Source organism: Orbicella franksi, chromosome 11 (genome assembly GCF_964199315.1).
Source record: "Orbicella franksi chromosome 11, jaOrbFran1.1, whole genome shotgun sequence".
Lineage (NCBI taxonomy): Eukaryota > Metazoa > Cnidaria > Anthozoa > Scleractinia > Merulinidae > Orbicella > Orbicella franksi.
In genome coordinates this window covers 9,489,401-9,503,513 of record NC_138155.1, presented here as the reverse complement: position 1 = coordinate 9,503,513, position 14,113 = coordinate 9,489,401, and the positions used below count along the sequence as shown (strand labels likewise).

The following is a 14,113-nucleotide window of genomic DNA, read 5'->3' as shown; positions in this document are numbered from 1 at the left end:
TCGTGTTGATTGCTTGTTTGTCACTTTTAAGACATTCCTTCTTTACTTTGACAACCCACCGTCAACGCACAATCCAGTTCTCAGAAACTGCTTTATTTTTAGGCAACACCGAACTCTTTGTCTCGACGAAATGTTTAAATTAGAAAACAATCGGACATTAAAGAATGGTAAATAGAAGTCGTGTTGATTGCTTGGTTGTCACTTTTAAGACATTCCTTCTTTACTTTGACAACCCACCGTCAACGCACAATCCAGTTCTCAGAAACTGCTTTATTTTTAGGCAACACCGAACTCTTTGTCTCGACGAAATGTTTAAATTAGAAAACAATCGGACATTAAAGAATGGTAAATAGAAGTCGTGTTGATTGCTTGTTTGTCACTTTTAAGACATTCCTTCTTTACTTTGACAACCCACCGTCAACGTTTATTGCTTGTTTGTTAGTATATTTTTGATTTTGTTTTTAGTCTTGGTTTGAAACATTTGTAAGGAGCTTCTTTTTACATTCTTTTTACTAGCCAGCTCTCTCCAACCTATAAAAATGTAAGACGAAATTATTCAATTTTCTACTTGTACCTCTTAGAATAATACTGGTTTTCAGTCTTCAAGCGGTTTTCAGAATTCAAGTGACTTGTGACAGATAATTATGCTTTTATAGTGACTTCCTTGAATTTCGTAAGCTACATCTTTCAAACGTTTACGCCCACAATAATAAATCTGGCTAGATGATAATTAAGTTCAGAAGACCAGGGATTGTTTCTCCGTTTCTGCAGCCTCTCGGAATAAACAAACAAACAAAAAATTGAAAACACCAACAGTTTCTCTAAATCTATTGACATCTGCTTTTGTTATCAGCATATCGATTTGAAGTAGACGTTGAAAAAGGCCGAGAACTGTTATAAGTTAATAAATTGGACCCTCTCGATTGTTACCATAGTGACTAGGATAGTTCTACTTCAGTCGGAAGAAAGAAGGTTAACCTAAATATTTCATTTCCCCTGGGGTCCTGACAATTCAGTTACTTGCTCCATTATACTCCTGGGTGACTTACAGTATTGTAAAACTGACTTGATCGAGAATGCAACACAATTTAACGCGTATTCTAGGGATTTTTAATCCGAGGCCAGGGAGTCAGTTCCTTTCCCACAGAAAAAGTGACCTCGCGAGGTCTTCTGAGGGCCGTATTTGTGTTTATTCTTAGCTCTTATTAACCGAGCAGGAGGTTGTATAGGAGAATCTTGACCGAGGTCGTGAGTACAGACCGAACGCAGTGAGGTCTGTACACACGACCGCGGTCAAGATTCTCCCATACAGACCGACCTAGCTCGGTTAATAAGATGTTTATTATATGGCAAAGAAGAAAACTTTAATTCGTTCAATGTAACTGGTTTGCTGACATTTTGCTTGCGAACTGCGATGAGCTTAACTTAAACCTGCTGAAATTTGCTCGTCCTCTTTACTTTTTTTTCTGTTATCAGGCTTTTTGGCACTACCATTAATGATTCAGAAGAAAATAAAAGAAAATGGTGAACATTTTTGTATTTTAGTTTGCTACTTTTTCAACGCCAAGTGAAACCGGTCTAGATGCCGGTCTACATGGGAAAATCTAGACCGCGGTCAATATCGATTTCAGCCAATCAAATTCGTGAATTCGGTAGTTCCCAGTCCTTGTGAGACACAGTCATATAATAATAGCGGATAATGCATTCCAGGCCAAAAATATCTAAAACACATCGTTTTCCTCAGGAAAAAAAACAACATTTATTATTGGATACTTTTCCATGTAGTGGAAAGTATCTATATTTCATGTTCCCGTTATTATTTACATTTACATTGTTTAGACGAAACGTTTTTCACAAAAAATAGATGGTGAAATATGAAAATACTCTTTGTCGATAAAGATACCCATCCATTTAACAAGAATATCTAACTGTCCTCGAATATCAAGCACAGGTCATTTAGCGGTCAAATCTGAAGAAAAAAAAGGAAAACATAACAGCCAGTCAATAAACCTGCTTTAAAAAGAGCTACAGTCTAGCAAACTGAAATTAGCTAGGTAAACCTCCAGGGGAAAGGGAGGGGGGTATCCCCCAAAATTTGTAGGCGTGTGTAGCCCGCTTCCCAAAACCCTTACCGTATTTAGGACCGAAATCTTAAATTTTTTCTACCCCATTTAGGACCTGACTAAAAATTAATTCGATACTCTAGCCGTTTAAAACGTAACAATACTCTGTTTCAGACCTACCTTATAAGTAGTTCCCTAGGTAGGGTAACTTCTAAAAGAGCGTACCCAGCTCAAGACTAGGGTGCATAAACCATACCCTATTTGAGACCAAAATGACCAAAATCGATCCCTATTTCTGACTAAACTTTATGCTTGACTTTAAAGCCTTGTGGTAACTGAACATAAATGACTACGAACGTTTATAACAAAAAATTATTTCACAAAAGTACCTGGGCATTCTGATAAACTTCCCCCGTCGGGCTCTCTTGATGTGCTTTTCACAGTAATAGCAGAGACATCCACCTTCCGAATCAACAGGAATGCGAGGCAAATTATAAACATCTTGAATGACCTGCAAGCCTTGTAACACGTCACTTGGCTTGATTCCTTGCGCCTTCTTCATCTTAATATCCTTCTGAAGTTCCTTTATAGCTGCTTTTCACATGACGTCACCAAAATTCGAACTACAAAACTATTGATCTTCCTGAGATTTTACTTAAATGATGTATAAGAGCAGCTGAAAACTAATATTCATACAAATTCTCGCCCCGAATGGGTTCTTGGTTTTGTGATACACTACGCTTGAATTTTTAGGCTTTTGCGTGACGCGGCATTTATATGACTGCCTAGAGAGCTGTCGTGATGGTTAAAAAAGTGACTTATTTCGGGGAACTTGGCTATCTGAACAGTTCATGTCTTAGAAAAAGTATTATTTTAATGTTTTAGAGTTCCTCGAGGGATAAATTCATGCTTTTGTAGCAAAACTCAGTGACAGATGTTTCTGTTGGTTTCCGGCCGCCATGTTGGTGCCCATACGGATGGACACCAGCATGGCGTCTCCATACAAATCTCTATAAATTTGGGTAAAAAATTTCTCCGCATATCTCGCATAAGAAAAATTGCTGGGACCAGAACTTTGGCGAGAGTCTTTGCATATTTACCTTCTTTCATTTCCCAGATTCTGGACTTTATCTATTGACCGGTTTTGATTTTTATTTTGATCTATTTTGAATTGCGTGACACTGAAAACCAGCAATTGAACAAAAGTGTCTATGAGGACGTGATTTGAGTTTCAACCACTATCAATGGGCATAAATTATCGGTTACCCGAGTCCGTGCGGGAAACAAAGTTCTCGTGCGCAAAATTTCGCCAGCTACGCAGGCTAACAACCAATGTCACTAATTTTCACTTTAAAATGCTTTTAAGTCATTTTCATGGGTAGAAAGTTTAAAAATGTTAAAGCAAGATGATTTACTTAAGATTGCACTGTCCTGATCATGATTTCCTGCGATATCAAGCCGCTGACCTGATAACACCAGACATTTGGTTGAATTTTGATAAGGCGGTTATTACCTAATGTATTTAAGTTTTGTATTCATTTTAAGTCTGTAGTTGTTGGCTGTCAGAAATAAGCTTTTTGCTTAACTAGTGGTCATGCCAAAGTTTGCTAATATCTGAATCAGATTTCTTTTTGTCCCGGATACTCGCACAGAGGTTTTTCCGCACCCCTTGAATCGTACCTTTCTAGCGCGCTTAAGGGAGTTTTTAAGCTTCCGTTGACCTCGCTTTGGGTATACTCTTTAAAACGAACCGTTAAACTATGGTTTGATCAAAGTCCTCCTGATTTTATATTTGCCAACAAAAGGTGCCTAAAGGGCGTGTTCAGGAATAAGTATTTGCAACTTGTACCTTCCATGTTTTGTAGTCCTTGTGATTTAACACCCTCATCTTTGCAGCAGAGCTTGTGGAAGAACTCTTTGAGCCTGATGGGGCTTCCCTGGCCGAAGATTTCGATTTGAAGGAGAACAACTTACTGGTGAGGAAACAGAACAAACATACAGCCATAATCTCAGAGAGTAGCCTTTCAAGGAGATTTTAAAACTCGACTTTTCGAGCAACGTGAGTTTAGAGCTCTATTTTTTTTTTTTACAAACACTATAGATTAAAGTTGTTCATTTCCGGTTACCATAATAATATTATAAGTAAGTTTTTTCTTTTAATTCTGAACGGTTGGTATTGCCAGGAGTCGCAGACTGACGACGTTTGTTTGAGGCTTCAACTTTATGTTTGAATTTACATTTAGGTTTTATGCCAACCGAATTTAATTGCTATACAGAAATTTGAAATAAAAAATTATGATAAAATAAGAAAATAAAAATGTACCTGGGCATTTTGAAAAACTTTCCCCGTTGAGCTCTCTTGATGTGCTTTTCACAGTAATAGCAGAGACATCAACCTTCTGAATCAACAGGAATGCGGGGCAAGTTATAAATATCTCGAACGACCTGCAAGCCTGGTAACACGTCACGTGGCTCGTTTCCTTGCTCCTTCTTCATCTTAATATCCTTCTGAAGTTCCTGTTTTAAAAAAAAATTTTAAAAAATCCTTTCAGTTGTTGTCGCTGATAAAGGTACGTTTTATACTCATGCTCCCCTGTTACATTGGTTTTTTGATCGCCTACAATGAAAAACCGATGAACACTACTTGACTACGTCTTCCGGAAATACTATACGAGAAATGGTTCATGAAAGCCCGTTATGCTACTGAAAGGGTACAGATAATTCCAATTCTTACCTTCCATGTTTTGTAATCTTTGTGGTTCAACACCCTTATCTTTGCATTGTTGCTAGTTGAAGCGCCTGTATCCACAGGGTTTGTTGATTCGTCTTCCCGTCGTACCTCACGCTTAACCTTAGTCTTCACGGCATCTCTTGGATGTGCGCGACCTAATGAGTAAAGCTATGTCCTTTAAGCTCGTGCAATTTTTCAAAACTCCCATCCTTTTGAGATTGCAAGACCGTTTCACAAGTTTTTTCATCATTATCAATACTTTCTCTAATTGCATAACCTAAGAGGGAGGGGGAAGAGAAACGGCTGGGATTCTAACATCCTCTCCCTTACTCCTGTATGTGTTTTGCGATCGACGCAGCAAAATTGTATGTATTTCAAACATAAATTTGACAGGTGAAGAGTAATCAATTATATAACGTGTTGACCTTACTAATAACTTACCTTGGTTGGACGTATCATTGATGGTAGACGTTTCCTCATTCTCGTTATCACTTCCCATAATATCGATGATAGCATCACTTGTTGTCACATTCTTCATTTCTGATTCCAGACTCGTGTTAACCGTTTCTCCTACAGAAGACTCAGATTGCGTCGACGATTCCTCCTCGTCATGAAGCCTCATTGTTATCACCATTTCGGCTTTTTTTGATCCTTTGCCAGCATCTTTGACCACACTCAACACTTCGCCTCCTGACTTGTCACTTTGGTAGATAATATTCTTTTCATCCTCGTCCATAGCTATCACGACTTCATTACGTGCAGCAACAGGTGTCTTACAGGACTCTGCTGAGGGACTGGTGCCATCACCTGCCATGGTAATGCTAGGTGTCGATTTATTAGAAGCAGTAGGCAGTAAAGACAAGCTGGGCTGAGATGGGAGTGGCGAGAGTGAGGACACAAGGGTTGTCTGTTTGGATGACGCAGATGGACCAGTCCTTGATTGAGCCGCAAATGTAGGAGAGCTGTCTATGTCTGTCAGGTCGTAAGTTGACCCTGACAAACGGGTCACGGCCGCCAAATCAGAATCACGAACTTCCGTCTCTGATGCCTTTAATGTTAAAGACACCGATGTCAAAGATACAGAGGGAGGTGTTTCAGTCGGTTTTACATTTGAAGAGTCAGACAGCGACGTTGCGGTGAACGACGAATCCGGGGATTTTGTTTCGGAAATCTCCTTACTCGTCCAAATCTCTGTTCTAGGCGAGTCATTGAGTCTAGGTACAGCCATCAACGGAGTTGATTTTGGCGTCTGCGTCAGTGTCCATATTTTCTTTTCTTGTATCGCATGGTCAGGTGATTGATAAGTTGATGTGGCTGATCGTGATCTTCCTGAAGATGTCTCTGGTGTTGTTCTTGGACTGGCACTCTTTGATGATTCCTTGTTACGTTCCATGACTGATTTGTCAAAAATGATTTCCTCCTCACTCAGCTCTTCGCTGGAGTAACCAGTTGAAGGAAAATTTGATCCCAATTCACGATAACTACGTCGTCGCCACCGTTTGGTAAAAGTTCTCCTGTGTAGAGGTAGATGTGTAGAGGTAAAGAAATTTACCTTTTTCCGGGCTTATAGACAGCATCCTCGCCTTGAATTATTTTTGGACCAAACACGCAATATTGTCAAGCAAAAAGATTCTCTCTAAAATAATATTAGCAAATAGATGTAGTCGTCGTGAGTCTGTTCATTATTAGAGAGATTAAGAATAACGTTACGTCAAACGGCAAACGGCAAACGGCAAAAATGAAACTTTTGCCGTCTGTCTTCAGCTGTCTGTGCAGTAGAGTGAAAATATTTGTATTTGCAGTGAATAGTAGAAGACATTTTTTTTATTTTTGTGTGATTTCTTTGAGGATTACACGAAAAAAAAAAAAAAATCAGAGATAATTTTTGCCGTTTGCCGTCTGCAGTAAACGTCATGCTTAAACTCTCTAATGGATCACAGATAACGTCAAATTGTTCCAAAAAAATGCGTTGAGAACACATTGAAGCAATCTGTTTGGATCAGACAGGCGATTCTGCTAACTAACTTTAATATATATGCTTAAGTTTACTGCTGAGAATTTACGGTGTATTAGAAATAAATAAATATAAAATAACAAGATCGAGAACTTACCACAGACGAAGGACACCAGTGAAGATAAACAATAATATCAAAATCCCAGCCAAGATTCCTGCAACAGTGGCTGGCTGTGAACTCGAGTCTACTGGCTGTTCATCCTTGAGATGAGATTTTTTCTTTTTGTTCTTGAAACGCTTTCCTTTCTTACTGTCGTCCAACTTGACGGGATCGTAAGCCGCTTTCCAACGAAGCCCTGAAGAAGCCTTCACTCCAGGATGAACAACCATCTTGTGCCGTGGCATCGCTGATGTGCCGGCATGTCGTGTGGACCCTTCGTGTCCAGTTACCCTTGGTTTGCTATGAGGTGAAGAATTGTCGTCCTTATCATTACTGTATGCAGATTTCTTGTCATCTTGTTTGGTAGAATTGTCTTCTTTTGAAATCCAATCTGATTCTGCATCAGCCATATCGACTGATGGAATAACCGTTACTTCAGTTGGCAAAATCGTCAACTTGAAAGGCGGTTTGATTTTCGTCTTGTATAGTAAACCCGTGATAGATGATGGCGGGGTTTTCTGAAACGTAAATGCTTCCATGTCTTTGCCATCTTTCAAAGTAGAAGCTGATGAAGGCATTCCAGTACTATGTGATGATTTTAAGACGTTGTGTCGCCTTGCCAAACGTCTCATTGCAAACTTAAGCTTTCGCTTAGTTGAGACGTTTCTGATCTTGTTATAAGCAGTCCATTTAATGGACTTTTGGGCGTTCTTCGACGCCGGTAAAACTCTGCCGTCCAGTGAGCCGATTCGCTCAACATCAGATGAGAATGAATCCGTGATTGTTGATATTTGGACGGAAAAATTGTGTTGTCGGGTGCGAAGCGGTATATCAGCATGTCTCCGTGAAGGATTGTTGAATTCGGTCACTTCTTGAGAGGACTCCGCGAAGAGATGGTTCGGTTCCTTCACAACTGAAAAAAGGTGCAATATTTAATTTACTTTTGTAATATTATTGACTTAAGAGAGATGGCCATATTATCGCTGAGGAAATTTAAAGAAATTCGAAAGCCCCGCCTTCTACCAAGTCGGATAACAAATTTATATCATTTATCTTCAATGCGCCGTACATCTAGGTTGCAAAGATTGTGGGAAACAGCCCTCTATGCTAAAAGAAGAAAATATTTGGAATGGGATGTCAAATATCTTCAGTACAACTGAAATGCTACAATTTGTTTCTGATACCGCATCAGACAAAAAATGCTAATCACATCAGTAAGTAAAAACTATGGTAAAAAAAGTTGCGGTCGCGGTCTGAAATATGTTCAACGGTTTTCCGTTAGAAGTAGGTTAAGCCCCGCGAACATTACGGGATGAATTAACTTATTTTTATTATATGTAATGTAAAAGAATTTAACGAGATTGATCTGGCAGAAATTTCTCTTCTCTACCGCGTGCTCTAAACTCCACAACTTTGTGCAGAAGAAAATTAAATTCCGCAGAGCTGTGGCAGTTTTTCATGTGAACTCACGAAACTCTAACTCAGTACTCCGTTTGTGTTTTCATCAAAGGAAGTGCTGGGAACGGGCGAGTGCATTAAATGGTTGTCCTTAAAATGCAGTTTTTGTCTTCTAACAAAGGAAGCGAAAACGAGATTGCAGAACACTGAAAGAGTCGTTAACAAGCAATCAGAACGCTAATGTGCATTTGCGGCTACAGTTAAAGTTTAATTTATCTAAATTATTACTGTAAGACGCATTTTACCTTTGCAAACTGTGTATGATACCATGATACTCAATAGAATCACTCTGAAAGCTTTTTTCTTTTCCATTGTGGCGTTAATACTATCTCAGTAAGATAACACAACGCATAACTCTGGGAGAATGATCAATGTCACGTCACAAACGCTGTATGAACGTGCGCGGAACAACGCACGCTCACTGTAACGTACGCACTAGTGACGACTCAGGTAACGCAAGCTGTTCATTGTTTCTGAAGCGGTGATCAGTAATCCAAAAAATTCTGCAGTCCGCGTGGCACAGTGTGGTAAGCTCCATAAGTTTGCAGTGCAACCAGAGGGCCTAAATAATATTTTCCATTTCATATAAACGGCACGTGCACGTCTAGTTTCCGCGCGCTTAACTCTGTACGTTACTTTCAAATTAACGGTCGCCCGAACCGACCATTTATGCCCAAAATGTTTGTGATTGTTCACAAGATGACACTTTGACATTTTCGTACCTTATCGATTTTCAATTTTTATTTTCTTTTGCGTGTTTATGCCTCTCTCTCCTGTGTCTGGGAGGCAAGGGAGAGAGAATTTGTGATCGTGGTTGCTCACCCGCTCGCCCGCCATTTTGAAAAGTGGACAGGACTTTTTTCCTGAGTTGGCGGCCAAAAACTGTTTCTTTCATAAGAGCTTTTATCACCGTGAAGTGGAATGATCAGCATTCGATGTACAACAACATTGAGAGTTACTTAAGAGACAACTTACTGAAACTCTGCCAATTATTATTACGATATAATCAGTTCATAGGGGATGGGAGAAGAGGATGTTCATTTAGTTAAAAATGCTAGTCCGTTCGCGCACTGTCGATGTTTTCCCCGTTTTTTTTTTTTTTTTTTTTTATAAGGGAATTGACGTTTGCCTTAGCCGTCGCCAGGCTTAACTTACGAAGCACCATAAATAAGTAACAGTATTTGGACCGAGTGGAACACAATTTATAATGGTAATAGGACTGAGTGGAGTCCAATTCGGTCTGTAATCATACGAGCGATAAACCAAATCGGACGGCCACGAAGCGGAAGTCCGATTTGTTGATCACGAGTATGATTACAGACAGAATTGGACGACACGATGGCCTGTTACCAACTAATCATAACCATTACAATTTCCCACAAAAATAAAAGTTTCATTTGATTTGTCAGATGGAGTGGAAGGACTGATAGATAAATTTCAAAGTAAATAACCTATGCTTCAGTGGCGGATCTAGGAGAGAGGCCCGGGGGGCCCGTCTCGGCTTCCCCTTATTTTGGGTAAACAGAGAAGAAATCACAGAAGGAAAAAAAGCCGGCAGGGCAAGCAAAACAAAACGCCTCCTCTCCCCTCCCCCTTAGCTCAAGGTCTGGATCCGCCACTGGTTCAGTTAGCAAAACCATAAGCGATAACTGATCTTTTGACCTACGTGACAGCCTTCTCGGGTCACCATTTATTGTCACGCAACGCGAAAGCTTGCAAATTAAAAATTGCAAAACGAAAAACCCTGTCGAGCTAAAACGTTGTAAAAAGTCAAGTTCCTAAAGGGTCTTATATCTGATTAAACTAAAACCTCCGAAAAAAGGGTAATTTAAAAAAAAAAAAATATGACTACGTCACATGAAAACCAAGAATACATTACATTCATCTGACACCACGTACGCGTTATATGATACCACCACAAAACACACTCTGCCCAACATTCGAGTATAATAGACACACAAAAGCGACAAAACTAATGGCACAAATACAAAAATAACAGCTGATAATGTATTGTTTGAGCAAAAGCATAATAAATATATTTTGTAACGTTTCGCTAATTACACTGGAGTATGTTCACTATGTATGGTTCGCGTTAACTGTAGAAGTATTTTAGGCGTGAATCCCTAAGGGGCTAGTAGACTATTTAAGAATTTGTAAGTTATGCAAGAGCCACTCGAAGGCATCTCTTTCAACTTTGCTTTTTAATTTTTCTGTTTATTCACTGCTGTATTTTCTTTATGATGATGTGACGCTCGCTGTATCCTGCATTAATAAACGAGATGCCCGCCCCTGATGCTGTGTTTGTGTTTATTAAGATTAGTTACAAAATATTTTATAATCGTTTTAGGGTGATTAGAGTATAAATGTAATAATCATGATAGAAGTCACATAAATATGACAATTACGTTTATCTTCGCTCTAATGAAAGCTACTTTTCCACTCAAACATGGCATCTTTGTTGTTGTTTCCTCCTTGTTTTTATCCGCACCTAAAACTTTCGTAAATGTTGCTAAATTTCAGTGGCGGATCCAGACCTTGAGCTAAGGGGCGGGGGGGGGGGGGGGGGGGAGAGGGGGGAAGGTGAGGGGGGCGGTTTTGTTTTGTTTGCCCTGCCGGCTTTTCTTCCTTCTAAGTTTTCTTCTTCTTTTACCCAAAATAAGGGGGAGACCCGGGTCCCCCAGGTCCCTCCCCTAGATCCGCCACTTAATGGCGTCTGTTGAAAACTCCGTCCACATTTTCTGTTCATTGATGACCCATTTGATTTCTGTTTTGATTCTAGATCCAGTAAGACCTTCGCTAAATCATTCGATTCTTTTGCTATTTTGAGTTCGCGGAACGACCTGTTTCGAAATATACGCTCATTGACCACGCCATCTTTTAGAGTGGATCTACCGCGAATGGTCAGCGGGTCTGTATATTAAACGGAGAAATGATGGCACAATTGTTAACATATTCGATACGTCTTTTCCTTTCGGCATTGATGGAAAGAAGGTTGAGCCTTTGTTACGTGTCTGCGGTATTGCCCATTACACGTGACTGAGCTTTGAAGAGAAATACGAGGGTAAATTTATAGTCGGATCGCCCGACTAATACGGGTAGAACATCGGGCTCGCCCCAGCCCATACCTCGGTCAAATGACGCAGCATTCTTCACGGTTGTGGCGACAACATAGGCCGTTTTTGCATACCGGAAGTAAAGTCCGGTTTGCTAGTTCTTTCGAAGACTGCTACTTTAACAATTGTTTTCTCAACATGGGATGTACTAAACACGCTTAACATTACACGTGAAAAGCGCCTGGCGTCAGAAAATGATGGGAGACGGCGAGAGCGGTAAGACATAATTATTATAGTTTATGGACAAAATACAAACATTTAGATCGTGCCCCGACACGTCACTTAGTTCAATTGACTCCTTGATAAGAAGATTTCAATTGCCCATCTACTAATTCACGAAAGAAGCTTAGAATATGGCGGCAACAAATAATACTTCATCCCAATGCAAACCTCAGTAACACATTCAGATATTGTATCTAAGTCATTGAAACATCGAAACAACTGGAATGGGTCGCAATTTTCACGAGTCCCAGCGTGGGGTTGGAAACAATTGAATCGGGATTGAATTAGAGTTTAACAACTGTGCATTGACTCCATCTTCAGTTATCCTATTTGATGCACAGAATTTTGTGAAATCACAGTTGCTGCGGTATTGTGCATGTAATATTAGCTTAATCCTATAGCAACAATGAACCTTTGTTTCACGGCATGCGCTGAACGCCTCGGCAGCCGAACTACCGAGCGACAGTTCTCGACTTCGGCCTCAAGTTTTCTTTTCACTGATTCAGTGCTCAGTTCATACACCCCGCAGCAAGGGTTTCATTTCAGTCTATCGGTGTTAGCATCGATTCGTTCACCAATATTTGATTTTTAATACTGTCTTAAACTTTGAACATTGATATTGATATGTCTTGCGTGGCGAGCGTTGGACACATGCACCGTGTTGTTGTGTACACAGTCTGACCAAACTACATGGTGACTTCATAGAATCTAGAGCTGTTACTCACTGGTACTGTTAATTATTTTTTAATGTTGTTGGCCGTTAACAGAGAGAAAGAGGGAGGAAGGGACAGAGACCGTCGAAATACGACACCTATCTAAGATTTTCTTAATCCGGCTCGACTTCCTAATCGCAATTAGCATTTCGATCACGCAAATCATAATGGCATTTTAATACTTTAGACTGAATAGACAAACGAAAAAACACTACGCGAAAAAACAAAGTAGAACACACCTATTGCTGGCTTAAAGCACGCGGAATACTCAACTTGATACACACTGAGGCAAATATTTATAAGACCACGCTATACCGGTAATTCTCTCATACCGTAGAATGATCAAATATTGTAGAGGCTTGTCTGCACAAAAGGACAGACGAAATACTTGTCAACGTCGATTTTCAGGCAAAGTATCCGGATAAGAGGGCGAGCACGGAGTAGCAAAGTCACTGACTGTATCAAAAACCAAAATGGTTGGAAACACAGACACTGAATATCTGTCGAGCCACTTTTCGAAAACATTGTTCCGCTTCGAAGCGGCTGATATCTTTACGCGCACGTATTCGTCTGGCGTGATGATCTTGAAAACCTAAACACGGGCGGACTTTGAATAATTCTGAACTAAATGTGCAGCAGTAAAAAAAGGGTGACTACGTCAGGAGCAAAGTTTAAGCAATACTGCCGCAACATTTCCGATTCGACTGATTTTAATCTCTCCCATATGTGAACTGGAAAAACTACACACGCATGTAACGCAATCTTTGTTCCGCTCAATGCGCGTGTCAGCAACACTGAACAAAGAACGTGAAGTACGGCATGGGCAAGAATGGGCAAGTGGAGAATAGAGACTGAAGGCTTAGAAAATAGCATGAAAATTGAATCTCTCGGAATGAGAAATTGAAAAGCGTAAGTATTTATTGAAAATTTAAGATGGGGAATTAAAAACTTTGTGTTACCGTAACGTCGAGAAAAGCCACTGTCCGCCATACAGCACATGAAATATTCGATCGTCTGCTTCAATCAACACAGGGTCAATACTATCCGCTGGATAAGGTTATCCGCTCTTTGTACAACTTTTGCCTGGTTGGGCTGCTTCAATGATTCACATGCATATTTGGCCTGCTAAAACACAGCCATTGTTGGCTACCCGTTTGAGAAAATGGATTTAGCTTTGCATCAGCGAGTCAAAAGTTCTTAACATTATTGGCGCGTTGCCCACACACCAAAAAATAATAAATCGAAAACTTTGCGGAATGATAGAACGTTTTCGGCAAGACCCAATACTTCAGTATCCCGGGTCAGTATCCAATTCACGTGGATCTCAGTGAAGATCATTGATACGAAACGCAGAGTGAAAAATAAAAAGAGAAAAAGAAAAAAACAGCTTTATTTTGGACATAACGCTACAGGATTGAACTAAGAAAATTTGCAATTTACAATTTCCTGCTAAATGCGGTGTTTCCGCCAATCTTATGACATGGTTTAGTAACATTACTACTGTCATTTACGTGACATTTCAGTATTCACTTAATGATTTCAAAGCTTGTTTCTTGCTGGGGTTTTTTCCTTCTTAATTTTCCGTCAAATACTAAAATAGCCGTTGATGAAGCGATATAACTCATATTTTTTTCACAAGGATAAACTCTATTAAACCTTGCAAAAACGTGACTTCGTGATCATACGACAAGAGTGTTAC

The 14,113-nt window shown here is 39.8% G+C and overlaps 2 protein-coding genes across 5 annotated transcripts in view; one reads left to right on the top strand and one right to left on the bottom strand.

Annotated features, from left to right (window-relative positions):
• Positions 1 to 4,372: 4,372 nt before the first annotated feature.
• On the bottom strand, positions 4,373 to 8,678 carry LOC145502069 (uncharacterized). The gene is made up of 3 exons (XM_081481360.1): positions 8,612 to 8,678; positions 6,906 to 7,821; positions 4,373 to 6,308 (listed from the first exon to the last, which is right to left on the bottom strand). Exons 1-3 carry the CDS (start codon positions 8,676 to 8,678, stop codon positions 5,072 to 5,074), a joined length of 2,220 nt encoding a protein of 739 aa, XP_081337486.1. The 3' UTR covers positions 4,373 to 5,071.
• A 2,697-nt stretch (positions 8,679 to 11,375) lies between these two features.
• LOC145502347 (uncharacterized) overlaps positions 11,376 to 14,113 on the top strand; it is a 115,362-nt gene continuing 112,624 nt past the window's right edge. For 3 of the 4 annotated variants that reach the window (XM_081481634.1, XM_081481635.1, XM_081481633.1), the window contains exon 1: positions 11,377 to 11,695. In XM_081481634.1, coding sequence (XP_081337760.1) covers positions 11,674 to 11,695 — 22 coding nt within the window. In that variant the 5' untranslated portion in view covers positions 11,377 to 11,673. Of the gene's footprint in view, positions 11,696 to 14,113 lie in introns of all 4 variants that reach the window. The other variant, XM_081481636.1, reaches the window with a different exon arrangement.